Below are 27,982 nucleotides of genomic sequence, written 5' to 3' on the forward strand. Positions count from 1 at the left end.
GGCATGCCTAAAGGCAGAAATTCCGAGGGGTGAGGGGCAGAAGGTCTGTGTCCCCGTGTAAACAGGGCCACCCAGCTGACCCCAGCTCAGGCAGTGCCTCGGCTGGCAAGGACAAGCTGTGCTGTGTACAAGAGGCCCCAGCAGCCACCCTTCACTGGCTCTCCTGCAGCCTGCCTGCTCACAGCCTTCCGCATGGGGGTCCCGAGGTACCCACACCTCCCTGCCTTTATCAAGGACACCGTCCTGAATTCCAGTCCTGAATTTCTGTGCCCTTTCTGGGTGTGGCTTTTCCAGAATAGCGAGGAGGCATGCCATTGCTTTGGAATATGATTCTGACTGCAGCTTGGACTCCTCGGGACCCAGATTTCTCATCTTTAAAAGGAGAGAGTATATTAGATTGGGAATTCTCAATTCGGGGAAGTCCTTATCTTCTGGGATGGGAGGTACTTTCTCAAATCTCTTGGGTTGTGTGTGTTGCAAGGGATGGAGGGGGACCCTGATGGGAGGGGCCGCATATGTTCAAGAGCAAGCTCTCACCAGATAGCTGTCAACTGCAGTGTGGAGTGACACCAGGAACAGGGGGCCAAAGGTACATAGGGGCTCAGGTGCTTGATAAATGACCGGATGAGCAAGAGAAACCAGCAGCTTGATTGAGCACCTGTGCACCAGACACTGGATGCAGCATGTCTGTTCCCCACGACAACGCTGCACATTTGGTGTCCACATCTTAGAGACATTCAGCAAAGGTTCCAAGGACCCTCAGGAGACAGTAAAACAAGAAACACTGGGAACTGGGTGATTGGCAAAGGTCCCTTCAGCGCTGATGGTCTGGGGTTCTCAGCACCCCTGGTAGCACCGTGAAAAACCAAAGTGGCGTGGCAAAGTACAGGCCCCCAAAGGAAACCTCCAGACCCACCCTCAAGCCGGAGAGATCCCGAACCTGCATCCGGACCTCCCATGAATTCAGAGAATCAAAGACCGTAAGATAAGCAGGACTTCAATGTGCCTGGTGGACTAAACTCTTAAATTCTCTACATTCCCCTAAATTCTCTTCTGGGCCTCCTTTAGCTCAAGTCGGTAAACATTCACTGAGCACCCACTCTCAGATCCTGGGAACAAGGTTACTGAAGAAATGTGGCTTCCCTTGAACCCAAGTCTGCCAGGGGATACAGACCTACATGGGAGAGGGCAGGATGGTTTGACAGGCACTGCGGTGGGAGGCATTGCAGGTGCCAGATCCAGGGAGGGCTTCCTGGAGGAGGTGAAACTGGGATAGAGGCTTCAGAAGATTGCTGTCCCATGGTTGTCAATGCGCACTCATTGTCCCGCATCTTTCTTTTTCTCTCAATTGTATTTCACGCGTGTCTCCAAGCCCTGATGTAACTTAGGTATTATGATCAGTGGCCGACGCTTTATTCATCAAGGGACCGGAGCTGACTTGAGCAGCCCCCAGTTATTGAACACACGTCTGTTTCTGGTCTTCCCTCCTGTGAGTAAGGGTCACAGTGAGCACCACCACCACCACCATGGAGCCCCAGCAGGCTTCTCCCTGCCTCTGAGGAAGCTGCTTCTGAGGGAGGCCCTGGGCAGGTGGGGTGACTGTCAGGGACCTGCAGATGGTGAAGGGGCTCTGCACCTCTCTAGAGAAAGCCCTTGAGGGCTTTGCCAGAAACTGCCTCCACATATACCCCCTCCCAGGGGAGCCATCTCTAGTAGGCATCAGCCTCTGAGCCAGGAAACCCAAGAAGTGCAGACAATCCCAACACGCCTGCCATGCGGCCCCTTCCAAATGTCTCCGGGTTTCTATGCGGCCTCCCCTTTCCCCATCTCCACCCTCTCCAGCCTCTTGACCCAGCAACCTGCTGATGTGGCCTCTGTGAGAGCACGGGTGACACTGCCAACTGGGCCCCCTGGAGTAGGGGTGCCACCTGGACTGACTTGCAGTGGCATGAAAATTCCCTAAGGGCGGGGACCGGCCCGGCCGGGTTTCTGACTTAACTCTGAATCTCTCACAAAGTCTTGGCTGGTGCCAGGTATGCAGCAAGTACTCACTTATGGTCTTAGATGCTTAGCACATCTGTACATTGGAAGGGTTCTGCAGAGAGTTCATAGGGACAAATGTCCGAGGACGGAATGTCACTTATCAGGTGGGTATTTTTGCGACACAGGGCTTTTCCTGTTGCCTCTGGAATCATGCTCTGTAGGCACCTACCCACTGCACCTTTGTGGTAAGCCAGTCTAGCACACCAGAGAGTTCTTAGGCCAGGGAGCGGTTCAGTCAGCTCCAGCCTGCAAATCCCAGGTCAACTTGAGGCAACCTGAATGCGAGGCCCACCTCACCCTCACTGCCCAGGGTCTCAGAAGCACAGGGCACTAGAAGGATAAATAAGAAACTAAATTTGTTATGAGGTAGAGGAATGGGGAGGAAGGACAGGGATAGAGATTACATATGTGCATATAAGGTTTATGTATTTTTGAGAGAGATTGGGAGTGGGGGAGGGGCAGAGAGAGACAGGGACAGAGGACCCAAAGAAGCAGGCTCTGAGCAGACAGTAGAGAGCCCGATGCGGGGCTCGAACTCATGAACTGTGAGATCATGACCTGAGCTGAAGCCAGGGGCCCAACCGACTGAGCCACCCAGGCACCCCTGACATTATATTTCTAAAGTATACCTTTATCAAAAGTGTTGAGCTTTGAGCCATATAATGTTCTTTGTATTCAAAACTTGAAATTAACTTTTAATTAATTTGGGAAAAGAGCATAGTTTGGGGAAGGCTGTTAGGGAGGAGGGGAGGGTATGTAGAGGACAGGCTGAGGGCGGTTGGAGAGGCCAGGGGGGTTCCTGGAGTATTTTTGCTTCTGTACAAAATATTTTTGGAAAACAGTGGAGAACTGCATAGAAATCATCTATGCGCAGGGAACCAAATGCTTATTGCATCTACTTGGATCGTCAGAGACATAGAACCAGAACTGAGAGGAACTTTAGAGGTCACAACACTGAGTAGTTTTGGAACCGAGACCCAGAAGGGCCATGCAACTTGTTCAAGATCCCATGTCCGTGTGCGGCCTGACACCATCCCTCCCACCCCCACCCCCACCCCGCCGGCCGAGTTTGATGTCAGTCTTCAATGGAGGGAGACATACAAAATCTTGGCTTTGACCACACATTCAAGTGACCTGGGGACCACAGAGGCCAATGTCCTGGTGAGAGGGCCAGAGAGCGGGGGCTACAACAAACAGCCAGTTGCCACGCAAGTCCCCAGGATGCGCTGGGCAGCAGGACGTCACCCGAGACCAGCCTCCACCAGGTTGGCAGAGCTTGCTCCCTTTCAGTGGTGCCTGCTCTGCCTGCCCTCCCAGGGCTTGTCTGCTGGGCACCTGCCTCTTTCCCCTCCCCGGAAGACCAAAGGAATCCCAGGCTGCAGATATTCTCACTTCTTGTAGGAGCGCAGACTTCAGGCTCTGCAGATGGCAAAGCCGCAATTGCACACACCACACGCAAACCTGTGTGCCTTGCAGGACACGTGTGCGGAGCATACAGACACCTGCCCCAAAACATGCCAACAAACCTCTCTGGGCTCACGAGCTTGCAGGTGAACGTGTGATGCCCCTTCCCGTGCTAGTGTGTGCCAACACAAGAGTGTGTCCTCTGTCCTGAGCTGCCGGGGGTGCCAGGGTCTCAGGTTCCAGCCCAAACCGATCTCCATGGCCGGCCCTGCCCTCTGCTGCACTTGGCCACCGGGGCCCCTCGGCCGAGCGTGCCTGAGTGTGCAGGGCACACTTGCTGTGGGCGTGGAGCCATCTCCCTGTTCTCACCTGGCAGGCCCCGGTTATGGCTCCCAGCCTGGGGGAGAACTTCCCTTTGCAAAGTTAGATAACAGCCCGGGCTCTCTGTCAGAGGATTGGCGCGGCGGCTCCACGTGCTGCGGCTGGCGCAGAGCCAGGCCCGCCCTGCCAGGCAGCGGGAAGGGAAGGCCTGGCTGCAGCCGGAGCTGGCGGGCGGCCGAGCTGGGGGCGGACGGGTGGGCCGGGGCCCCTACTGCCCATTGGCTGCCTCAGGCTCCCGCCCCGCCCGCCTCCAGAGCCTGCGGCTCCCGGGCCAGCTCCTGTCTCTCTAGCTGCTTCTGAACTCCCGGAGCAAGCACCTCCTGCCGGGCCATGTCGAGCTGTGACCGGATTGGAGTGGCCCCTGCCATGGACATGCCTGAGGTCCTCAAGTCCCTGCTGGAGCACTCTCTGCCTTGGCCAGAGAAGAGGACAGGTAGGAACAGAGGTGGCCCGCGTTGGCTGGCTGCCCATGTGCCCGAGGGGTGGGGGCAGTCACAGGCACCAGTGGCAGGACAGGCGTCTCCAGGCAAGGGAGGGTCCTCGGTAGGGGTCTGCCCTTGGCCCCTTCCCGGGCAGGCGGAGGGCTGGGTGCAGAGAGGGACACAGTGGGGGGGAGCGCCACTGCAACTCGGGGGCTGCCTCCGAGGCCTGCTAGCTTTGGGAAGCCACGGCCAGTGTGTGGCCACTGACAGGTGCTGTGCTCACGTGGGACGAGGGCAGGACCGGAGCGCCCTGCCCGGAGAATGCACTGAACGCTGACTGCTTATCTGGTTCCTTCCCTCCGCACGTTGGGATGGCAGCGGGCTGGCAGAGACTGTAGATGTGGGCAGCCTCCTGTGTCTGGAGAAGAGGCTTTCCTCCTTTCGCCTGCTTCAGCTCCCGCTCGCTGGAGGGCTGAACCCCTGGATGGGATGGAAGCCGTTATGTAACAGGACCACAGGCTCGCAGCCCCGGTTCCTAGGATACACAGGCAAACACGGGGCCAGGGAGCCAGCAGAGAGGGCGTGGACCGAGGGGCAGCGCCAGCAGCCAGCGCCAGGTGTCTCCTGAGTTCTGCCTGAGACACCGAAGCCCACGGCTAGATTTGGGGGCCAGGGTGCTCGGAGTGCGCCCTCCTGAGACATCCCTCTCCAAATCTCTTCTAAGGTGTCCGGGGCTCACACCCAGGTCCTCGGTGCTCGAAATCCACATGTGCCTTTAAAGGAGCCCAGCAGTCCTCTGCTGCCGGTGTCTGACTTAGGAGCCCCGGGTGTCCTAGGGACCTTTCTTAGGCTCTCCCTCATCCTGCTGTGCTGGCGCCAGATCTGTCTCACCACCCGAGCCCTGGTTGTCCCCACAGGACTTCCTTACAAAGGACTCTTAGCTATTCCCAAACTCTGGAGCCTGAGGACAGACACCACAGCCCCTGCCCTCTTTCTCACCCCACTGGGGAGTGAGGAGACACTGCCCAAGGCGGGGAAGGTGGCTCCCAGAGGTCAGGCACGGTCCCTGTGGGCTCTCTCACAGAGCTCTGGGCCCAGGCCCCTCAGACCACCCCCCGGTGGTTTTGAACGCTGAGGCCATCCCAGAGGTGGGTATCATTAGAAGGAGTTGGCTCAGGCCCCCAGCTGTTAACCAGGAGAAGCCCATCTTCCCTGGAAACCCTCAACTCAGCCTGGGCGATAAAGCTGCAGCTGACTTTTTCTTGACATCTCTGAAGGGCCGTGTGAGTGGATGAAGCTAGAAGTCCTTGCAAAAGCTAGATGTAGGTCCAGGCACCCAAGGAAGGTAGGGTGTCCCCGGATGGCCCAGTGAACGCACAGGGAGCACCTGGGCGACCAGCAGCCCTGCAGGGACAGCTGTCAGCTGGGCAGGGAAGGGTTCTCGGGGCAACTCAGGACCAGGATGACAAGGCTTTAGAAATATGACAGCAGCTGCTGGCCGCTGGCTTCCAGCTGGTCCCTAGAGCTAACGCTGGAAAGTCCCCATTGCTTTCTGTGGATGGGCAAAATCGGGGTCTGGCACTGAGGGGGCTTGCCCAAGTTCTCAGGCCGAGCTTTTCCAAGAACTGGCGAGTTCTGGCTGAAAATCAGTTTGGCTGGTACGGCTGCGTTGGTCCAAGGGTCATGGACCAGATTCCCATGCCACCTCCTATCCGGTCCCTCTCCTCATCTTTGATAAAAATGAATGTACCTACCTGAAAACCAATATTCCTTGCTGAAAAGAATACATATGCCACACAGAATGAGAATCTCCAGCAGTCATGCAGCGAGTACTTTGTAAGTTTTCTTCCCCTGTGTCCCCTGACACTGGCATCTGCGCTCAGTGGGAGAACAAAAGGGTCGGCTAGTCGCCCCAGAGCGCAGCCGGTCCTCGGGATTGCTCACCCTTTGCTTTGGTGTGAAAGGGGTGGTTTCTCCGTGGGGGACGGCGGCCTGTTTACAAACCGCCCCCCCCTTCTCCAGCCCAATGACTGCTTCGGCACACATTTAGGTCACATGCAGAGCATATCTTGGGTCCAGCGTGAGGGAATTTTAGAGGCAAGCGGTGCACGGTGTGAAAAAACCCAGGTGTGCTCTCAGGAGACCCTGCTCTCCCTGCAGCCGTGTTCTAGTATTATAAAGATGCTCCCGAGCACCCAACCTCGGGGCCCCTGTCCCTCTTGCTGCCCTGGGCCTCCCACCCCAGCCTGCGCCGACCTTCACCTCTTTCCTGTCCCTGGTCGAGCAGACTTTCTCCAGCACAGCTAACCAGGCTGGAGACTCCCATGGCTTCAGGTTGTAGTGGCCGCCTGGTGGACCCTCACTCTGGCCGCCAGGGTGACTGACTTTCCTGAGGGCAGACAAATTCATGTCCAGCCAAAGAGGGGGTCTGTACCCTAAGCCCTGACTCAGTTTCTTCTCTGTCTCTGGTCCCTGATCCCTAAGGATTATTCTTGTTTCCGCTCCTGCTCTTTCTCGTGAGGATCCTCTTCCAAGAGGTAATTCTGTTCCCGCACAGTCTCTCTCTCACTTTCTTCTCCAGCTTCTGGAAAGACTCCGGTTCCCTCAACCACACTTAGATCTTTACACCCTGTCCTTACCTCAACGCACGGGGCCTCGGCTACGCTCAGAGGCCGGCCCCCCATATTTCTACCACCTTTGGTCCCTCGGGCCTCCTTTTCAGGAAGATAAGTAGCATGAAAACACACCCAAGGTTGAACAAGTCCCTCGCTTTGAGCTGGGCAGACAGGGTACCTGCCTCAGGGAGCTTTTGACTAGAATTGTTTTTTAATGTTTATTTATTTTTGAGAGACAGAGAGAGCATGAGCAGGGGAGGGGCACAAAGAGAGAGACGCAGAATCTGAAGCAGGTTCCAGGCTCTGAGTGGTCAGCACCGAGCCTGACTCAGGGCTTGAACTCATGAACTGTGAGATCATGACCTGAGGGGAAGTCAGACGCTTAACTGACGGAGCCACCCAGGCACCCCTTGACTAGAATTACTTGTGGGCCACCCCCCAGGGGAGCCTGGACATGCCCCCCCTCCCCCCCTCCCCCCCAGTCTGTAAAAGGGCAAAAAGAACACCTGCTTCCCAGGTATGTTGCCAGGATTAGAGGACTTGTCCTATGTGGAAGCCTTTGCAAACTGTGAAGTGCCACAGTTTTCTCTGCGAAAGACAGAGAGCAGCTGAGCGTGGTATTCTGCTCCTTCCGCCAACATCACATTTGTAATCTGACCCTCATTCCCTTCTTTCCACCCTCCTTCCCATGGATATTCTCCTTGAAAGAACGGGATGTTGCAAGTTTGTGGGAGCACACACACAGGGCTGTCTCCTTGGAAACACGAGCTGAGGCTCCCAGGGCATGGTGCCATTGTCTGCACCTAACGGTGCCAGCTGTGCTGGCCAGAGAAAGGGCTGAACAATAGGCTGGATCCTAGGGGGACTTGCTAGGGCAAAGGCAGGGGTGCACAGGAAGGGCCTGGGTGTCCTCCCCTTGGAGGACTGAGTTAAGTGGCCCAAGAGGTAGGCTCAATGCAGCCTGGGCTGTCCTGAGTTTGGCCTCAGTAAAAGTCCACGTGGTTACCTCCACTCCCAGCCTGGTGGAACCAGAGAAAAACTGGGAAATCGGGAAGTTTGCTTTCAGGGAAAAGGAGGGGAGCTGGTCTTCTCTGCACTGGGCTTGTTACCTCCTTTAATCTTCACTGCCGCTTTTAAATGAGGAAGTGCACTCAGAGGGATCGGCTACCCTCCGGCCCCGTGTGTGGGCCAGCCTCTCTTCTTCCCTCCCACCACAGGGACCCAGAGCCTTCTTTTCTGTATGTTCCCCACCATCACCAGGCAGAGGAATGTGATAAACTCACTCTCATCCAGTTCCAGAAACTATCAGTTAGTGTCCAGGAGTGCCCCTTCCAGGTGGCTCTGCATCTTTATGAGCTTGGCCCAAGGCTAGGTTGCCAAGGGAATGAATCCTGATTTTAAAAGCGCTGTTTCCCCGAGTGTGAGCTTTTACATCCCTATGCGTGAAGCGGCTTTGCAAGAGGGGTATGATTGTCCATTCCACAATGAGGAACGCTCAGGAAAGGGAAGGCCGCATGCTTGTCAGGAGTTCCAACCCAGCTCTGCCTGCTCCCAGGCTCCTCCCCTCCCACAGGATTCCCCAGGGTCTCTTCAATCATCCAATCAGATGTCCTGACTGCTTATTGAGCGTTTGCTAGCTTGTGGCACAGGGGCGAATGAGGCAGACACTGCCCCCTCGCCTGCGTTTGCATTCCAGTGGGGAGAGGCAGACCATCAGCCAGGAGGAGGGTTCCCTCCTCAGCCTCCCCGAGGGAAGGGGGTGACACTGGAGCTGAGGCCTGGAGAGTGAGGAAGAGTGAGCAACCCCAAGAACTTTCAGGCTGAGAGAACAGCACCTGCAAAAGCCCTTTCCTAGGGGAGGAAAGACACGTGTCTGGGGAGTAAAAGGCCACCATGGTGGCCGAAGGTGAGCAAGGGGGAGAGAAGGAAGAGGTTAGGTTGGAGAGACCCGCAGGGGGCAGAGCCTGCGGGGCCCTGAAAATCATAAAGAAGAGTGAAGCTGTTACCGCCCTGCCTGAAGGTCGCCGCCCACCCCCACTTTTCTTGGGGAAGTGGCAAGTGGGGACGAATGAGGTGTTCCCAGAACAACCCAAAATGTGATTATGCTGAGTTAACTTCAATGGAGCACTTGCTCTGTGCCAAGTGCTGTTCTCCGCAGCATGCCTGCATTGTCTCCTTTTGACATTCAGGCACAGAGAGGTTAAGTAATTTGCCTAAGGTCACACAAGAAGTAGTCAAAGTAGGAACCGGACCCAGATGGTCTGGTTCTAGAGCCCACACCCTACCACTGTGCCGTCAACACAGCTTTCACTGGAGACACCGTGGCTGTCAGGCGGTGGCTGTTGAGACGTGGCACAGGCTGGATGGAGGTGATGGCTTGTCTGGAAATGGCCCTCTCAGGGCAGCTCTCCATCTGTAATCCGAACCCTGGGAGTGGACAAGATGCAAGCCAAACAGGAAACTCGCATTGAAGAGATGGGCAAGAGTTAGTGAAGAGCCTCCACCCACCACTTCTCCCCTAGAACACACTGAGACCAAGGTACACACCACAGCCCAGAACTATGCAGCCACAGGTATGTGGGTCGTTGGCCAGGCTTGCGCTGGGGGATTTGCCACAAGGATGGCTCCTGTTTGTTATTCCAGGTTCCGCTGTGAATCAACACGACGACTGTTCCTTAACGTTAATAACATTCCAAACGTATATGACTTGGCTCTGAAAGATTTTGTTAACCTTCCTACCAGCAGCACTGCCAACAAAGCCAGCCAACAGCTTTTTATCTACTACCTTGAACCAAGTTTTGTGCCCCCCTGCGTTGGGTGTTGGCAAAGCACACAGATAACCGGGCTTTGTTGGAGCTCTGGGGAAGCCTTCGCATTGTCCTGCTCGCACACGCACCACGCTCACGTCACATCTCAGTAGGCCAGAAGATGAGGTCTGTCCTACCAGAGGCTGAGCATGTGGCCAAACAGATCATCGTGGGGTATCTGGCCAAAGGCTCCCTTGCTGGAGTTTTAGCTCCTCTGAACTTCAAGTTTAAATAATAATACTCCAAGTCTACACGATGGCTTGATGAAAGGTACTTGTTCTGTATATGCTCAGTTAAGTTTTGAACTGGGGTTGGTTAGCAGGTTTCCGGAACACTAGGGAGAATTTAAAGCCAGCCTCGCTATGGAAGATGGTCATTTCACATCCGTGTCTCTGCTGTAGTTTGACTCTAGAACCCAGCCTCCCCAAAATAATTCTGCTCCTGACCCAACAGCACCTGAATGAAGGGGAAGGGTGGAGGCCCACCCACTCCATGCCATACACTGTTCAGGCGGGCACCTGAGAGCGCTTGTCACACATTATCCTCATAACCGCTCTGTGACGTAAGCAAACCCATCTGTTTCCAAGAGAAAAATCACCGAGACTTAGGCAGGAGCAGCCCCTTGCCCAAGGCCAGGTGGCTAGTCAGCGGGCTGAGGGGAGACCCAACCAGGCCTGCCTTCAAGCCCACAAATTCACTGCCGCCCCCTGGACCACGCTTCCCTCGAGACGTCACTGAATTCAAACCCTGTCACTAAAGAACACTGAGGTACCGCTTCATACCTTTAGAGTCTTAGCCATGTAATGACATGTTCTTTTTATGGAGATTTTCTTCTTCGTAGGGCTCCCAGACACTGTGGAAATCAGCTAATTACTCCTCACAACACCTATTCCTCCTCTAGGAGAAGGGGTGAGGCCACGATGTTGTTCCCACTTTACTGATAGGAGACGGGGGTAGACAGGGGGCTACCGGCCAGCTGGAGAAGGGAAGCCCCAATGGAATGGCTCCCGCCCCACCTCCAGGGAGGTGCTGTTGAAGCTGCCGGTCCACAACGTAGCTAACCTCCTAGTTTACAAGCAAGCACGAGAGAGAACACGTTTGTAGTGTTCCCACAGTGTTTGTGACACACCATTTAGCCTGCGGTTATCCAGGAGGAAAAAAAAAAAAAAAAAACCCTTTCTAGGGAGTGCCAGGACACGAAAAGAGAATGGAATCAAAACTGAGTTGTAAAGCCCTAACCTGCTTGTCTCGCTCACCAGTGTCGTTGGCCTGTTAGGTTGGTCGCTCCAGGCTGGGTGGTTAAGTGGAGTTGGCATTATGCCCTCTGGATAACTGTAGCTTACAAAGATACCTAAATCTTTACTCCTTCTTACTACACCCCACCCTTGTTGTAAGCAAATGTTAAAACTTTCCACTGTTAAATGATCACAAATCCAAACATTTTGTTCCCCTTCAGTGATGTCATATTAGCCATGAAAATATACATTTAACTCTAAAGCAGCAAGTCTCTCCATGGTCAATCTAGCCATTTTTTTTTAAATGTTTATTTATTTTCGAGAGAGAGAGAGAGCGCACAAGCAGGGGAAGGGCAGAGAGAGAGGGAGACAGAGGCTCCGAAGCGGGTTCTGTGCTGACAGCAGAGAGCCCAATGCGGGGTTCAAACTCCCAAATCGTGAGATCCTGACCTGGGCCGAAGTCGGCCGCTTAACCGACTGAGCCACCCAGGCGCCCCAAAGTAGCCATTAAAAAAAAAAAAATCATGTCTATTTCCTTGGGCTACCCTTTGAAATGTGTTTCTAAAAACCTCTAGGTCAGTTTCTCCTAAAGATATCCTTATTTTTAAGGATTTTATTTGTAAGTAATCTATACACCCAACCTGGAGTTTACAATCCTGACATTAAGAGTCCCATGCTCCACCAACTGAGCCAGCTGGGTGCCCCCTAAAGATTCCTTTGCTCGGCCACACTCGGAACTCTCACGAACAAGTCTGCAACACAACAGATTTTCTGTGCACAATTTTGGTATTTCTACTAAACAGAGAATCACGTGGGCATACATCAAGCAGTAGAGTTGTACCCAAGAGTTTTAGTAAAATTACGAAAAATACCATTTGTTGCAGGGTTACAGTTGTGCTAGTGCATTGGCTTACGGAAACCCCACAACGTAGATCCTGTCCTATCTCCATTTGATATATTAGGAAAGGAGGCCTGGCGAGGTGAAGCAATTGGCTGGAGGTATGAGCCAGAAAGTGACCGAAGTCTAACGAGCATGGCAGTCAGAACTTGAATTTGGAGTCAAATTCCATCACCCTGTCCCAACCATCCCCCAGAGGCCCTTCAAACCTCCTGCCTTCCAGGCCTGCTCAGGGGCCCAACTTCTTTCCTCAACTCCCAGCAAAATTCTGATTGCATCAGCCTGACAGCTTTCAGCTAGCTGAGTGTTGCACCTACACCCAGCCCCGTGGACCGCAAGCTGCCATTCCCCAGCCTGACTACTGGAAGGCCCAGGCTCACCGGTGAGAACCGGGATAAACGGGCCAAAGCACCCCCTCCCCACCCACTCCTACCCGGCTCTGGGAGTTTAGACAGGGAGAGTGTAGTACTGTTTGGGTGCAAAGCAGAGCATCATTTACGCTTTCATGAGATACAAAGTTCCTGGGCGCTGTATAGGAGCAGCTTCCTCTACCGTCTCCACACTTTGTGGACCCTCTCACATATTACATTTTTACGTGTTTCCGGAAGAAGTCCCGGGGAGTTTTTGTGTTTTAAGGGGGGGAAAAAAGGAGGTTCTCCCACAAAGCGTGTAATCGGTACCCCGTGTAAAAGAATATTGTTCTGCTTCGCTTTTCCCCAGGAAAAGGAAGGAAAGGTCCTGCAGAGGAACAGAATTTCAGAGCTGTAGAGGATTTTACAGATTAGCCCAACCCCTGAATTGTATGGATGAGGAAACAGGCTCTGAGTGAAGCCACGAGACTTTCCCAAGGTCATAAGCTAGTTAAGTGGGAGGGCGGAAGCGTGTACCCAGGCCCCGGCTCGGGGCCGGCCCTTTCTCTCCACCCGCGGGCCTCAAGAATGCTCCCTCCACGCTAGTGTTTATCTGGCCGCCACACCCGCACCAGAAACCCGGATCAGCGGGGAACCTGACACCTCCCCCGCCCCAACCCCCCAGCAGCAGCCAAGCTAGCTCTGGCCAACCCTACGGGCAGGGCAGGTCGCCGTCTGCGGCCCTGCCCTCAGCCAACCTCTGGGTCGCGGGGAGGAGGGGGTGCCACCGCGCTGGCTTTGCGTTCTTATCCCACGACCCTGGGCAGAGTCCCCGGAACAAAAAAGCCCGCCCCTCCCCTCCCCTCCGGGCCGCAGCCCCGCACGTGCTGCGCCTCGTGCAACGCCCCGGACCCCGCCCCCGCCCTCCATTGGCTGCTCGGTGCCTTCCTCTTCTTTCCCCTCCCCCCACTAGACTAGGGCTGCGGCTCCACGTGACCCGCGGGGGGACGGCCGTGCGGCCCGAGCGGGCGATTTGATAGGCTCCCTCGGCCGGCCTGGCCACTCCCAGCCCAGCCTGTCTTCAGTGGCGCGTCGGGAAGGTGGCGAGATTGCGATGAGAGTGAAGGGGAAACGGTTACGGTGGTCTGGGAGGAGAGCGGGGGTTATGAAGAGGGAGGCGATGGTGAAACCACTGGTAGAGGGTAAGGGGCTGCGGCGGAAGAGGGCCCGTGACACCGACTCCGGCAGGCGCCAATCAGGTGACACGGGCGGACGGGGCGGGGCCTCCGGCGTTACTCCTCACCTGGCCCCACACGTGCCTCGCTTACCCCGGCGGCCTAACCAATCGCGGCCCAGAAGGCTGCGCCTGCCCTCCTCACAGGGTGGACCAATCCAAAGCTGCGATCCGGGGATGCTGGCCTGGCCTCATGAATAATTAATGTGCTAGAGCCAGTCTGCAGGCGGGGTAGGGATGGAGGGAGGTGGGGGTGCCGCTGGGCGCCTGCGCAGTAGCTGCCCGTGTCGGCAGCTGCGGCGGGTCGCACGGCTCCGGCCCATCTCGGGGGGCGGGCGGGGGAGGCGAGGCGCGCGAGCAGAGCGCGGGGCACGATGTCGGACGCGGGCGGTGGAAAGAAGCCGCCTGTGGAGCCGCAGGCGGGGCCGGGCCCGGGACCGGGGCGCACCACTGGAGAAAGGGGCCTGCCGGGCTCCTTCCCACTGGTCCTGAAGAAGCTGATGGAGAACCCCCCGCGAGAGGCGCGCCTCGGTGAGGGGAGGGGGTCCGCGCGCGCCTGGGGGCGGGGTTTCCGCAGGGGCGGGGCCCTGTGAGGGCGGGACCGGGAGGTCGGAGGTCAGGTCCTAGCTGTCCTGCGGAGGGGCCTGGAGGGCGAGGCAAGGGGGTTGGGAAGAGAAGGTCGGGGTGAGTCGAGAGAGGCTAGGGCAGATGGGGGTTGGCGGAGAAGGGGCAGGAGGGAGAGGGTGGGGTGGGGGTCACGGTGAGGAGGTTCATTCGGGCAGCCTCGCGGCGCGCGACGTGGAAGGGTTACTGAGAAGGCTGATGGGGGTCGTAGCAGCCACTTAAAGGACGCTCCAGGGCGCCTTCCCTGAGGATGTCTGCACCAGAATCAGTTGGGATGCTAGTTTACAATGCTGGTTCCGGGGCCCCACCCATCGCCCACCCAATCTGTGGCTGTTGGGACAGGAATCTGCATTTGAAGGAGCACCCCACCTCTGTGATTCCAAAGTCCACTAAAGTTTGAGAAGCGCCAGTTGTCTTTGTGTATGGACTTCCCCGATCCTGGGAGCAGGACCTTACTTCGTCCCTGCGTGTGCCTATCCCCGGCTACTAGGTACACACGGGAGCTTTTCTGCTGCTGAGGTGGGGGAGGGGTGTCAGGAGAGGGGATGCGAGGCGCTCTCCCAGGGGGAGAATGGGGCCAGGCAGGAGGCAGGTAGAGGGACGAGGGTCAGAATGAGGCCACTGTGGCCCTTCAGCTGGTTGTTTGGGGCTGAGTCTAGACTTCGGGGCCACTGTAGCAGGGCTGGGCTTCTTCTGGTTTCGTAGGCCACAAAGGTCCCTGGGGCCTGTGTGGAAAGCAGGTTTGGCCCTGTTTTTTGGCCTGAGAACAGGAGGTTCAGGGCACAGAAGGAGTGCCACCTATTGTGAGGTTTTAGGGGCACTGAGGTCTGCTTTCTATCGGAGATCTTTGCATTTCTAAGAACCATCAGTGTAGTTCAAGGATTTGGGAAGGAAAATAAGCCCTCTGTGAATGACCTGTCTTGAGTTTATTTTCTTCTTAAAAATGCCATTTCTCTTGTTTTTCTGGGTGTGTTCTGAGGCTCCCATCTCTATGGCTGTCATTGTTGGGTTATAAATAGATTCAGCACATCAGGTAAGGCCAGGCTCCCCCCTCCTGCTTTGGAACCTCATATGCACAGACCCTTTTCTTTGTTTTGAAGGCACTGCATTATCCCGGATGTGAGGATGAGACAGGCTGCTGGAACAGGTGTACACATCTCTCAGGTTCTTATTCAACATTACCAAGTAACAATCATCCATAACAATAATTCTGCCTTACATTTGTATAGTGCTTACAAAGCACTTTGACATAATCTTACTTAGTCTTCCATACTAGTCCTGTAAGGTATTATCCCCACTTCCCAGATGAGGAAAGCTGAGGCTCAGAAGTGAGGATGCTTCCTCAAGGTCACCTAGCTAGGCCTTACAACTCTCAGTCTGGCCTGGTGCTTTTTACTGTATCACTGGCAATCAGTGATGTCAATCCCTGTGACCTGAGTGATGGGCCTAGTTCTTTATCATCTCTTATAATTAAAAGTCCATCTTCTAAAAACACTGATTAAAAGTATTCTTGGGGCTCCTGGCTGGCTCAGTTCAGTGGAGCATGCAACTCTTGATAGTGGGGTCCTGAGTTCAAGCCTCACGTTGGGCACAGAGCTTCCTTAACAATAAGTTTAAAAATAAATAAACTTAAAAAGTAAAAACTGAAAAAGGTATCTATTCTTAATTGCTTAGGCCAGGTAAAACCTCGAATTTATTGTTACTTGCCCTTCAGTATAGCTGTTTTTCTACCTCTTTCCTTTTCCTACCTCCTTTGATCCCCATGATCCCACCCAGCACTGGTCACAGTTATTTCTGAACAGAATGTAGAGTCAGGATTTCAGAGGATGAGAACAGGGAGGCCATCTGGCCCACCCAGCCCACCAAAGCTTGGCTTTCTTACTTCCCATTTGGTTTTAAACCAAAGCTTGGTACAGAAGGCAGTTGCAACAATTGAAGTTAGAAGCCATGACCAAATTCTGTTTGTCAAAACCTCCTCCACCTTTTTAACACACTGGGTGTGTCCATTTTTATTGGACCAACAGGCTGCTTTTTGACTGACTGTGGCCTAGGAGTCCATGCATGACTGCTTTATTTCCAACATAATCATATTTGATTTCTCTTCTTCACTTCAGAATCCAGAGTTCAAAGTTGTCTCTCTCAATTTGAAAGCCCATTATGAACTTGTCATGATTTTATCTCCTACTTCCCTGATTAGCCTCCCTGTCACTTTGATTTCCTTCTAACCTTGTCACATTTCTTTCATCTTTTTTTCTTAATTTGCCCTTTCTTGGATATCTACGTGCATAACTTTTGGGCTGAGACAATTAGGTGGGATCCCGTCTCCACTAATTGATTAGCTTTGTTTTGAATGGAAACAAGCTTTTCTTCTTCAGCTCCAGCCTCTCCTTCTTCCCAGAAAACCTGCCTTCAGTCTTCTCTGCTTATTCAGGGATGGAGGTCTCTTGAAACGGTTGCTCTGAAAAAGGTCCTGAAAAGACAGCTCCAGGCTCTCTCTATCCAATAAACCTAAAGGGAGGCAGGCAGTTCGTAAACCCAGCGTTTTTCATTCAGTATGCTCATTTTCCCTCCGCTGGCTCCTGTAGTGGCCCTTGAGATCTAGAAACGAGTCAGACATAGTTCCTGCCCTCAATGAGCTCACAGTAATAGCAGATGCCTGCTGTGTGCCGGGAGCCCTACAGGACACATATCTCTAGGGGCACCTGGCTGTCTCAGTCGATGGAGCATGCAATTCTTGGTCTTGGGGTTGTAAGTTCAAGCCCTACATTGGGTGGAGAGACTACTAAAAAACCAAAACCTTAAAAAAAAAAAAGTTATCTCTAGTCTTCACCAAAGAGTCTGCTTTATCCTTACAGTGGAGTCCACTGAGGCCAGGAGAGGTTCAGTAACATGGCTAAAATCACACATCATAGCAAGTGGGTGGCAGAACTGGGATTCAAGCCCTATTCTGGGTTGCTGTGGAGAAGAATAGCTGGAGGGGACAGGACAGGAGAACACAAAAGTTCTTGGCCTGAAGAATCCTAAAATATCCTTTCCTAAAATATCACTAAGATACCAGAAACTCCATTTTTTTCCCTGAAACCTGTCCCCTGCAGATGCCAGTCCCACAGCCTATTCTGAATTAAACCTGGGACCACATCAGGCCCTGGAACTTGTGAACATTCTGGCAAGCCCAAGCATGAATGAGGTCTTGCAGCCATCTCTAAAGGAGGCCAGTGGGCCTGGGTCAAACAACAGGTTATAACTAGAAGGCAGAGGGGGCTCTTGAAATTGATGGGATGGATCAGGGCTCTGAGAGAGATGAGTCAGCCCAGGGAGGCCCACTGCTTGCCTCCTGGGATTGAGTTACCCTCTTGTGTGGTGTCTCATCACAGATTCTGTGTCTGCAGATAAAGAAAAAGGGAAGGAAAAGCTGGAGGAAGATGAGGCTGCAGCAGCCAGCACCATGGCCGTCTCAGCCTCCCTCATGCCGCCCATCTGGGACAAGACCATTCCGTACGATGGCGAGTCTTTCCACCTGGAGTACATGGACCTGGATGAGTTCCTGCTGGAGAACGGCATCCCCGCCAGCCCCACCCACCTGGCCCAGAACCTGCTGCTGCCCGTGGCCGAGCTAGAAGGGAAGGAGTCAGCCAGCTCTTCCACAGCATCCCCACCATCCTCCTCCACTGCTGTCTTTCAGCCTTCTGAAACCGCGTCCAGCACAGGTTAGTGCCTGGCCACCTGTCCCAGCCCAAGAAGCCCAGTTCCCACTGAGGGCTGCTCAAGTCCACACACCCAGGGAGGCCTTTCTCTCAGAGCAGGTCCTAGGGGGCTTGCCGTGTGGAGAAATCCTCTGCTCCCCACCCTTCAGCGCAGTCCGCTAAGGCTGGGGATAAAAATAGAAGTTCCTCAGCGCAGTTGCTGCCTTTCTGTTGGTTGGTGTGCTGCAGATGGTTAGGACAGTGGAGTGAGCCCTTCCAGTCTGAGCCTTACAAGACAGAGACCCCATCCTGCATCTCCTCAGCACTGCTCTTTACCTCTGCGTGCACTTGGCCACAGCTTATTGGGAAGCTCAGGCAGGAGTAATAATAGTAGTAGTTGTAACACTGGTAATAACAACAACAAGATCAACAACAACAACAACAACAACATCAACTAACATTTATTTACCACTTACTCTGTACCAGGCATTAACACATAATCCTCACAAGAACCTTAAGAGATTGATACTCTAAAACCTGTGTTTTTAGGTGAGGAAACCAAGAAGTTAACTAACTTGCCCAAGGTCACACAGTTGGTAGGCAGTGGAGGCAAATACTTAAAGCCAGGATGCCTGACTCCATAGCCACGTACTGCTTAGGCACTGGCACAAGGAAGGCATTCCTGCTGCCAGGACAGACATCACCTTCAGGACTCCTCCTTTATCCTCTTGTCCTTTTTCTGTTTTACCTCTGGGGATGGGTGGGTTGGTGGGTTGCTTGGTTGGTTTGTTTTCATGATGCTTGGACATGAACCCTTCACAAGAGACATGGTCCCTGCCCCAGGGAGCCCTACAAAGGCATACAGACCAGTGGATCCCGGGAAGGATCCCAGGAGCCAGTATGGAACCCAGGGGACCCACACCCAAGGAAGTCTCATGCTCTATATTTATTTACTTTATTTTTTTACTTTTTATTACGGAAAAATTTTCAAATACAAAAGAGACTACTATAATGAACCTTCATGTAACCATCATTTGGCTTTCATAATTCTTAACTCATAATCAGCCTTGTTTTCTATAGCCTCTTCCATTCTCTCACCTGATGATTTAAAGTCAGATCCTAGATACTATATCATTTCACCTGTAAATATTTCAATATGTATGTAAAATGTAAGGGTTCTTTCAAAAAACATAACAAAAATACCCGTTTTTCCATATGAAATTGACCATAAATCCATCAGCATTCAAATTTCCAAAAAGTTGTCTCATAAATGTTACTGTTTTGCAGTTTGTCTGAATCAGGATCCAAACAAGACCCACACGTTTCATTTAGTTATGTCTCTAATCTTCTGTAATCTACAGGGTCCCCTCTCCTTTTTTTCTTTGCAATTTATTTGTTGAAGAAACTCAATCATTGGTCCTGTAGAGTTTTACACGTGCTAGATTTCTCTGACTGTATCCGCGTAGTGCCATTTAACATGTTCCTCTGCCCCTTGTTTTTCTCCTGTAAAATTAGATCTAGAGGCTTCAGCTGATTGCAGCTGAATTCTTGCTTGAAAGGCAGCTCATTTTGTGCTCCTCAGGTTATCCTGGAAGGCTGGGCCCGTGGGTGGGGAGGGGGCAGATCTGTAAATGAGCCCACATTTTATACCGTAGGCAATCTAGGTAGCGAAGCATTTGCCTTTGTTTTGTTTTTAAGTTATCCTTCTTAACGAAATACGGCATACAGAAATGCCCATATCACAGCTCGGTGCATCTTCACAAAGTCAACCCACCCACGTAATTACCACACAGATCAGGTTATAGAGCACTGTTGGTATCCAGGAAATGTCTTGTGGCCCCATTCAGTCATTACTACCCAGAGATAATCACTGTCCTTATTTCCATCACCAAAGATGCATGGAATTGTGTATGTCATACATGGAATTCTACATTAATTGAATATATGTGTATATTATATGTTATGTTTGTTTTTACCTATTATAAGTTAATTATGTTCTGGCATTTATAGGTGCTTATAGCTAGCTTGATAATACACATACAAATTATGTGGGCATCAAAATCTTTTTTTTTTTTTTTAAGTTTTATTTATTTTGAGAGAGAGAGAGAGCATGAGCAGGGGAGGGGAAGAGAGAGGGAGAAAGAGAATCCCAAGTAGGCTCCGCGCTGTCAGCACATAGCCCAAGGCAGGGCTCAAACTCACCAACCGTGAGATCGTGACCTGATTCGAAATCAGGAGTCGGATGCTTTACCGACTGAGCCAGCCAGACACCTCAGAGGTTTTTTTTTTTAATTTTATCTACTATTTTTTGAGAGAGAGGATCCCAAATAGGCTCCATGCTGTCAGCATGGCATCCAGCATGGGAATCAAACTCACAAACCATGAGATCATGACCTGAGCCAAAATCAAGAGTCTGACACTTGACCAACTAAGTCACCCAGGTGCCCCCAGAATCTCTTTACACTAACAAAATATATTTACAAAACATGCTTATGGAATAGCTCTGTGGCAGAAGAAAACCACAATACAGGTAAAGTAAGATTGATATTGAAGAATTGTACACGTGGTAGAAATGAAAGTAGCATTTCCTCTTCTAATTTTTCAGTTCCTTCTGTTAAAAGACATCAGTGGTATGTGTGCTCTGTCTCGCTTCTTTTCTCAGATTTGTGAGAATCGTGCCTATGGCAGTTTGTTCATTTTCATTGCTTGGATGATATTCCATTGTATGATCACACCACAGCTTATCCATTTTGAGGCTGATGGACATTGGAGGTGTTCCTAGTTTTAGGTTATGCGTGGCACTGCCGTGAACATTTATGTGTGTGTCTTTTGGTAAATACATCTGTGCATCTCTGTGGGGCATTTACCTAGGAGTGGTATGGCTGGGTCATCAGACATGGATACTTTCAGCTTTTGTAGATCCCTCCAAATAGTGTACAAAGTGGTTGTAGCCATGTCTGCTCCTCCCAGCAGGGAGTGGGAGTTCTAGTTGTTAGTCTTTGGCACCTTGGCTCTTTGTTTTACAGGTGTAGAATTTGAGGGCTGCACTATTCCCGTAGTTACCACATTGGTCCCTGGTCATTTCACTCTCCTGATTACAATTCTTTGTAATTAACTTCCTCTAATAGGATCCAGTGAGTTTACGTACATGATCTGGTGAAAACCTATCATGTCACACCTCCGCTCAGAACCCTCCAGTGGCTTCTCCCATCTCAGGACAAAAGTCAGAATTGGCACTGGCACTATTGACATTTGGACCAGATAATTTTTTGTTGTTGTTGGGGGAGGGGGAGGGGGAGGGACTGTCCTGTGCATTATAGATGCTTAGTAGCATCCTTGGCTTCTACCCACTGGATGCCAGTAGAACACCCCCCCCCCTTCTTTTATGTGGACAGAATCGTCCCTGTTGAAAACCACTGCTTTATTGGGATTAAAAGCCCTATATTTTATGTTTTGGACCAGTCGTGTCAGTCTGTCCTCTCACCCTTTCGCTTCAGCCACATTGGCTTCCCTTCTGTTTCTTGAACATACCAGTGCTTGCCTGCGCACATCCTGGTACACTTGATGTTCATTCTTTCTGAAATGTTCTCCTCCCAAATAGCCACATGGCATCCAACACTTTTATAGATATTTTTAATTTATCTTGTGTAATGTCAGCCTTCCCCCGCTAGAATAACATTCCACGAAGGCAAGGATTTTTACTTGTTTTGTTCACTGGTTTGTCTTTGCAAGGACGGTACCTGGCATATGGTAGATATTTAACAAATATCTACTGACTGAATATTTTGTGTATTCCTATCAGTAGCATTGAATGAGCAAGCCAAAGATACAGTTTTTTTGTATATAACTTATTTCTAATAATACACAACTTTTGAATTCTGAAAGTGCCTTTAATCCAATGTCCACTCTAAAATGGTAGCCAAAAAGGGCAGAGAACAGGATTCAGAGTCAGCTAGACCCGGACCCAAATTGTAGTTGGGTCACCTACCCTCTGTGTGACCCTGGGAAAACCAGGTTGTTTCTCTGAACCTCAGTTTCTTCATCTGTAAGATAAGGTTAACACCTGTCTGTCTTTCAGAGTTGTCCAAAGACTAAATGAGCACAGTGACTGATATGTCTCAAGGGACTCAAAAATGGAAGCCATTTCATTGTTCAGTCTGTGTCCTTAGCTCATAGTATTTCACAGAGAAATTCAGCTGTTTCTCATTATTTGAGAACTTGAAACCACAGGAAGTAAAGGGGGTATAATGATTTAATGTTTTGCTTAACATTTCTGGGGGGAAAAACACAATCGGAAAATCCTGTCTTTTTTGAGAACCTCTGTTTCCTTTTGAGCATTTTGTTCCTAAAGGAAAGAATTCTTTCCATATTTGTGTTGTTGAATTGAATCACTTATGCCAGTCTGGCTTGGGAGTTGATGCTGCTGTGGTTTTTCTTCACTCCAAGTGGCAGTGGCTGGTGCAACCTTGAGATTCAAGCAGGTGTCTGGGTGTGTGACATGAGTGAGTCTTTCTGTTCAGCGGGCTGCTTTGGGAACCCCTGCCTCTGTGTCTTTCAGAATCCTCCCTGGAAAAGGAGAGGGAGACACCCAGTCCCATTGACCCCAACTGTGTGGAGGTGGATGTGAACTTCAATCCTGACCCAGCTGACCTGGTCCTCTCCAGTGTCCCCGGTGGGGAGCTCTTCAACCCTCGGAAGCACAAGTTCGCAGAGGAGGACCTGAAGCCCCAGCCCATGATCAAAAAGGCCAAGAAGGTCTTTGTCCCCGATGAGCAGAAGGTAACCTGATATCTGTTATAAATGAAGGTACAGTGTTGGTTCAGGAGCCCAGGGGCTGTGTTTCTTCCCATTTGATTTTATGTGGAGGACCCTCTCTCCTCGCAGATACTATTTAGAAAGGCATGAGTTCAGAGCATAGAGTCATATCCTGCAGCAGTTGGTAGAAAGAAAGGGAGTCAGGTAGCATTTGGCCCAGTGCGACTCCCTGTACCTTCTGTCTTTTCTTACCGGCCACCACTGTGTTGATGTTCCCACTTCCCTGGCTTTAGCCCAGCCTTCGGGCAAGAGCTCACCAGGCCACAGGAACTGGGGTTGAACGAGCCCTTGCTTTGAAGGACAAAAGATAGTTGTATGTTGTCATCCCCAGGGAGGAGCAAGCGGCTTTCAAGCTGATGCTTTTGTAGGAACTCAGAGAGGGGGAGAGAGAGGAGGATTTTGTAGTCTTTCCATCCTTTTTTATGAAAAACTCAAAGGAACGTATTTCATCCAAGGTTTGGAATCAGGCAGACCTAGGTTCAAACTCTACTTTGCCACCTAAGCCTAACTGAGTCTCAGAGTTCCATCTGTAAAATGGGAATAACCATACCTGCCTCTCAGGTTTCTGAGGCTTTAATAATAATGACAATGAAAATGGTAAACATTTGTATATATTTACCTTCTATGTTATGTAAACCTTACTATAAGCCAGGGACTGTTGTAAGCACCTTGTACATGTTAACTCATTTAATCCTCAAACAACTCAGTGAGGTAGTTACTGTTCTTATCCCCCATTGTAAAGATGAAGGACAGGAGACATTGAGAGGTTAAGGAACTCAAACAGTTCCACCACTGATAAGAGGCAGAGCCAAGATTTAAATTCAGGGGACCAGATGCAGGGATGCAGGCCCTTAGCCATAACCAAAATGCAAGGCAAGTGCGCATACAGCCAGTGCCTTACGTTGAAGTAGCACAGAGCAGGCTACCAGTGAACCCTCTTCCCTCCACCACATATCCTACCCAAGGACTTCTGTTTGTTATTCCACCTTCCTGGGGAAAGGTTAGGGCCCCTCCATGTCCTTGACACGTGCAACTCCTTCCCTGGGGCCCCAGCTTTCGTCTGGCCGCACCAGGTGTGTTTTATGAGGAGCATGGAGCGTGGGGTGCGGCAGGAGGGGAAAGGTTGGGTTCCCTCCTGGGGAAAGAGGAGAGACCCACAGAGAACACTTTCCCACAGGATGAAAAGTACTGGACGAGACGCAAGAAGAACAATGTAGCAGCCAAACGGTCCCGGGACGCCCGGCGCCTGAAGGAGAACCAGATCACCATCCGGGCAGCCTTCCTGGAGAAGGAGAACACAGCGCTGCGGACGGAGGTGGCTGAGCTGCGCAAGGAAGTGGGCAAGTGCAAGACCATCGTGTCCAAGTATGAGACCAAGTACGGGCCCTTGTAACCCGTGCCCCTGCTTGGGCAGCACTGCCTGCACCTCAGACCTCTGCCTGGGGGCTCCCTGAAACCCCACACACGCGTGGAGACTTATGACTCGTCACGGTCGAATGGTGGCACACCTGCTCCAGGAGCGTTCACGTTCAAGCTTCATTATCACACGGCCAGCGCACGTGGCGACTTCTCTGGGGGGCCAGCCTCCTCACCAGTGGGGATGCGAGAGAATCTACGTAGACGGGTGAATCAGCCTTAGTTTCTATTCTTGGATGTCCCAGTTGAATCGGAAGGGGACCTCTGGGGTACAGATCTCCTTTCACAGGGCGCTCAGGCTTCCCTGACTCTCCCTCAGTCTCCGGCCTAGGCCATCGAGCCTTTCTCCACAGAATGAGTCGTGACCCTTGTCGCCCGATGTCTTCTCAGGTAGCGGGGCGCATTTCCAGGTGGGGTGTGTCTGTCATCCACCTCACCCTCCCCAGAAAGTCGTTGAGAGAAGCATCCGTTCCCATCCCCCTCAGAGGTAGAAAGACACAGCAGCTCCTCCATAGTGTCCACATGGGTGCCAGGCCACAGGAGCAGGGTCTCTGCACAACCTGGGATGGGGTGTGGGTCTGGGGCCTGCAGCACAAGTGCACCCAGCTATTCTTAGCTCCCACACCCCTTTTCTCCTGTGGCTCTGAGGCCTGGAAGCCAGGGAGGAGGCCCTGGTGATGGTCTCTCTCCACTTTCCATTTGCTTTGGAGGAGGGACTCCCTGGGCGGCTGGTCTTCGAGTCTTGACCACAGTGCAGAGGGAGGCCTTCTCATTTCCTCTTCTCCAGGTCGGTCATTCATGGAGGCCACCTGAAACTTCTTTGTCCCACTACACTGGGCCTCTGGGCCTGCTGTTTCTTTTCACCCAGTGACCACGCTCAGATCTTGGATTTAAAAGGAAAACCCCCCTCGCCTAGGAAGCTTAACTTCCTGGAGCCAGGATGCACCTTCCGCATGGTGTTTAGAAAACCGGCCTCCATAGCCCCTTACACTGTGGGCGGAGAGCTGGGGCATGTTTCTCAAGAAGTTCCTGTTTTTTCTTGCTCTGCTCTCCAGTATGGGCCAGGCCAGAGTCCATTTTCCCTAAAAACAGAAGAGGGCTTCCCAGTTCTTGCTTCAGGACCCCTCCCCCGTGCTAGCTGCCCGGAGTGTCAGCCGGCAGGACGTGGTGAGGGATCGCCAGGAGCACAGCTCAGCTCTTGCACGGAATCGCAGCCTCTTGGGCCGTGCAGTTGGGCTAGGGTCCCTTCTGTCTGCATCCCAGGAGACACGGGCCACCCACACGGGCCTGGCTGTGGCGTGGAGGGGAGGGGTCTTCGCAGCTGTGGCTCTGCTACCTCACAGCTGCTCTTTTCTCTTGTGTCGGCGGACTCAAGTCGTCCTTTTTCTGTACCTGGAAGATTGAGGAAAGCCATGGAACCCTCTGCTCACTGTGGTCAGCAGGGGTACCTGGAGATGGGTGTATTTATTTGCTCAGGGCGGGCAGCCTGTGGTAAAGAGGGGTCAGAGGTGAGAGGCGCACTTTGTCGTGCTTAACCACTGGCTTTATTTAAAGTGGTGGCTCCGAGTCCAGGCCCTGACCCTAAAAGACTTTTCATAACAGATGTTAAGACCGGGGAAAACCATGCACTGGCCATGGGCCACACCCCAGGAGAATGCCACGGCCCTCTGGGGACCTGCACACCTGCCCTTCCAGGGTACTTGACAAGGGTCCCCGAGGCCAAGGGAGGCCGCCCCCTCCCTCTTGATTTTTACTTTGTGGTTCTATAAAAACCGTGTTCACTTTCACTGTATTGTAACCACAACAGGGCCGTTGCATCCGGCATGTCCGTGTCCTGCCCCGGGCAGCTCGCCCGCCCGGGCACTCTCTCTCTGGTCTGGCTACCCACCAAGAGGGCAGTTCTCACTTTGTAATTGGTAGAAGAGCCTCCAGCTTAAAAGCTCTTCATTTTCTTTGGCCAGAAAGTATATGGCTCGTGTTTGTTTTGTTTTGTTTTGTATTTTTAAGGATGGACATTTAATCTCCGGATGGTGTCCATGTTCCGACCCCAGCGGGTGGAATGATGGCCTGGTGTCTCTCCTCTTTGTCTCACCTTCTGCCTGTTCATTGCCCTCCCTTTCTTCCCCGCCAGGCAGTGGGTGTCTGGTTCCTTCCCAAAGTGCTTACTTGGAAAGAGTGTGGCTGCTGACCTCTTTTAGAAGAGCTCCTTTGAGTTGGGAGCCTGGCAGGGACAAGAAGGAGGGGTCCACAGAGGTTGACATTTTGAGGAAGAGGAGTGCTCAGGTAAAGCATGTATCCTTCCCAGGCCTAAAAATCGGGTGCTTGGAGCAGGAGAGGCCTGCTGCCTGCTCAGTATCCCGTCAGGAATTGAGAGTCTCCTTGACTCTCTCCTGGACCCTTTCCGTCTTGGGGCTGACAGCCAAAGAGTGAGGCTCCTGTGCTCAGACCTTTGACGTCTTTTAAGAAGCACTGGAGGCTAGGGAAGCCAGCTAAACGGCTTTCCTTGGGTTTATGATAGCTTGGGGAGTGCATGCCTTCCTAAGCTCCCTGTCTTCAGCTTCATGGCAGCCTCATTGCAACCTCAGAACAGACAAACCAAGAATGAGCTAGAATGTTGAAAGAATATACATATAATAAATGTATATCTAGATAAAGAAATATATATATATATATATATATATATATATATATATATTTAGAGAGAGAGCTTTCATGATGGCTAGCACCTTGTGGAGGACCTGGGTAACTTGTACCCTTGGCCAAAGGAAGAGGTTTGCCTGTCCGGGTCCTGAGGTTGGGGAGGGCACTTGGCAGTGACCCTGGACTCTGGGTAAGCATTGCCCTGTGAAGGGGGCCGCTGTGGCCCCAGGCAGGCAGCTCATACAGTCCTCTAGCCTGAGGCGGGGTAGCAGGCCTGGGAACCAGCAGGGGAGAGCCCCTTCGTGCTGGGCAGCTCTCCATCCAGGCTCCTGGGGGCTCTGCTCCAGGTGACACAAAGGGCCAAGAACCCCTGGTTTTCGTGGCAGAGCCCCACCCCAGAGCTCCTTTGACATCTGTTAATTAAGTGCAATAAATTTTTCTAGAAAATGGCAAAGATGACTTCCAGGTGGATATTGCTATCATATGGTGTTGGGGATGCCAGAACACCACTTGGTTTTATTTTTCTAAGTGCATGTGACAGAGTGTGTGGGGCTCTGCACCCTCCCCTGGGAGCTGGCATTCCAGCGGGCCCCTCGCCCCTTTACCTTTGGTGGGGGAAGGAGGCAAGGAGAAAACCCCTTCTTCCCAGTTGGAGAGGGCAGAAGCAGACTGTAGCCCATTGGCCTTATGTGCGTGTGTGCGTGCGAATGTGTCAGTGCTGGTGGGCCAGAGTGATGTGGCAGGGAGGGAAGCCGGGAATGTATCCTTTTCCAAACAAAATTAAATATTTTGAGATGAGAATTGTGGGGCTGTCTCTTCTGTCCTCCTCCCTTCCCATGTTTCCTCTGGGTGCATTTCAGCCTAGGAACCTGAGGGACGTCCAGGCACCCATGTGTCACCAGCTGGGTACTCTTGGCCAGATCACCCAACCACGCTGTGCCTCAGTTTCTCATCTGTCAGATGGGAGTAATTCTGCCTGCTTACCTCACAGTTCATTGAGGAACAACAAATACCAGATAAGAAGCAGTTTGAACAAGTAAAAGTACCGTACACATACTAGAAAGACCGGGAACTGCTCAGGAAGACTGCTCAGGGAGCAGTGGGCAGCAGCTCGGTAAAAAGGAAAAAAGCATAAAGACTGAGAGTTGGGTCCTGATGGTGGGATTCTGGGGGGTTTCCTTTTCTCCTCTTGCTGAATATTCTGTCTGTGGCCATCAGACCATCACAATTAAAAGGTAAGTTTATAGGGGCATCTGGGTGGCTCCGTTGGTTAAGCGTCCAACTTGTGATCTCAACTCAGGTCATGATCTTAGGGTCAGGGTCACTGAGCACTGTGCTCCGTGCTGGGTGTGAAGTATACTTAGAAAAGAAAGAAAAAGTAAACACAAGGGTGCAGCCACTTGGGACCCTTGTTG

General features: G+C 52.1%; 1 protein-coding gene across 6 annotated transcripts; it reads left to right on the forward strand.

Annotated features, from left to right (window-relative positions):
- Positions 1-4,057: 4,057 nt before the first annotated feature.
- On the forward strand, positions 4,058-27,368 carry TEF (TEF transcription factor, PAR bZIP family member). Of its 6 annotated transcripts, XM_045062435.1 has the most exons (6): positions 13,783-13,920; positions 14,356-14,503; positions 15,114-15,160; positions 17,403-17,720; positions 22,255-22,475; positions 23,689-27,368. In XM_045062435.1, the coding sequence occupies exons 2-6, from the start codon at positions 14,436-14,438 to the stop codon at positions 23,902-23,904; spliced, it is 870 nt and encodes a 289-aa protein (XP_044918370.1). In that variant the 5' UTR covers positions 13,783-13,920; positions 14,356-14,435; the 3' UTR covers positions 23,905-27,368. The 6 variants fall into 6 exon arrangements, with proteins under 6 accessions (XP_006934171.1, XP_003989378.1, XP_006934173.1 ...); XM_006934109.5 differs by lacking the exons at positions 13,783-13,920; positions 14,356-14,503; positions 15,114-15,160 and adding an exon at positions 4,058-4,261 and having other exon boundaries at positions 17,388-17,720; XM_003989329.6 differs by lacking the exons at positions 13,783-13,920; positions 14,356-14,503; positions 15,114-15,160 and adding an exon at positions 4,062-4,261.
- Positions 27,369-27,982: the final 614 nt, after the last annotated feature.

This window comes from Felis catus, chromosome B4 (genome assembly GCF_018350175.1).
Source record: "Felis catus isolate Fca126 chromosome B4, F.catus_Fca126_mat1.0, whole genome shotgun sequence".
In the NCBI taxonomy this organism is placed as follows: Eukaryota; Metazoa; Chordata; class Mammalia; order Carnivora; family Felidae; genus Felis; species Felis catus.

Excerpts from the sequence above, each read along its gene's own strand:
- TEF (XM_023257527.2), top strand. The coding sequence starts at position 13,764 with ATGTCGGACGCGGGCGGTGGAAAGAAGCCGCCTGTGGAGCCGCAGGCG. Across the intron at positions 13,921-17,387 it reads CCCGCGAGAGGCGCGCCTCG|ATTCTGTGTCTGCAGATAAA; the intron begins GTGAGGGGAGGG and ends GTCTCATCACAG. Across the intron at positions 17,721-22,254 it reads TGAAACCGCGTCCAGCACAG|AATCCTCCCTGGAAAAGGAG; the intron begins GTTAGTGCCTGG and ends TGTGTCTTTCAG.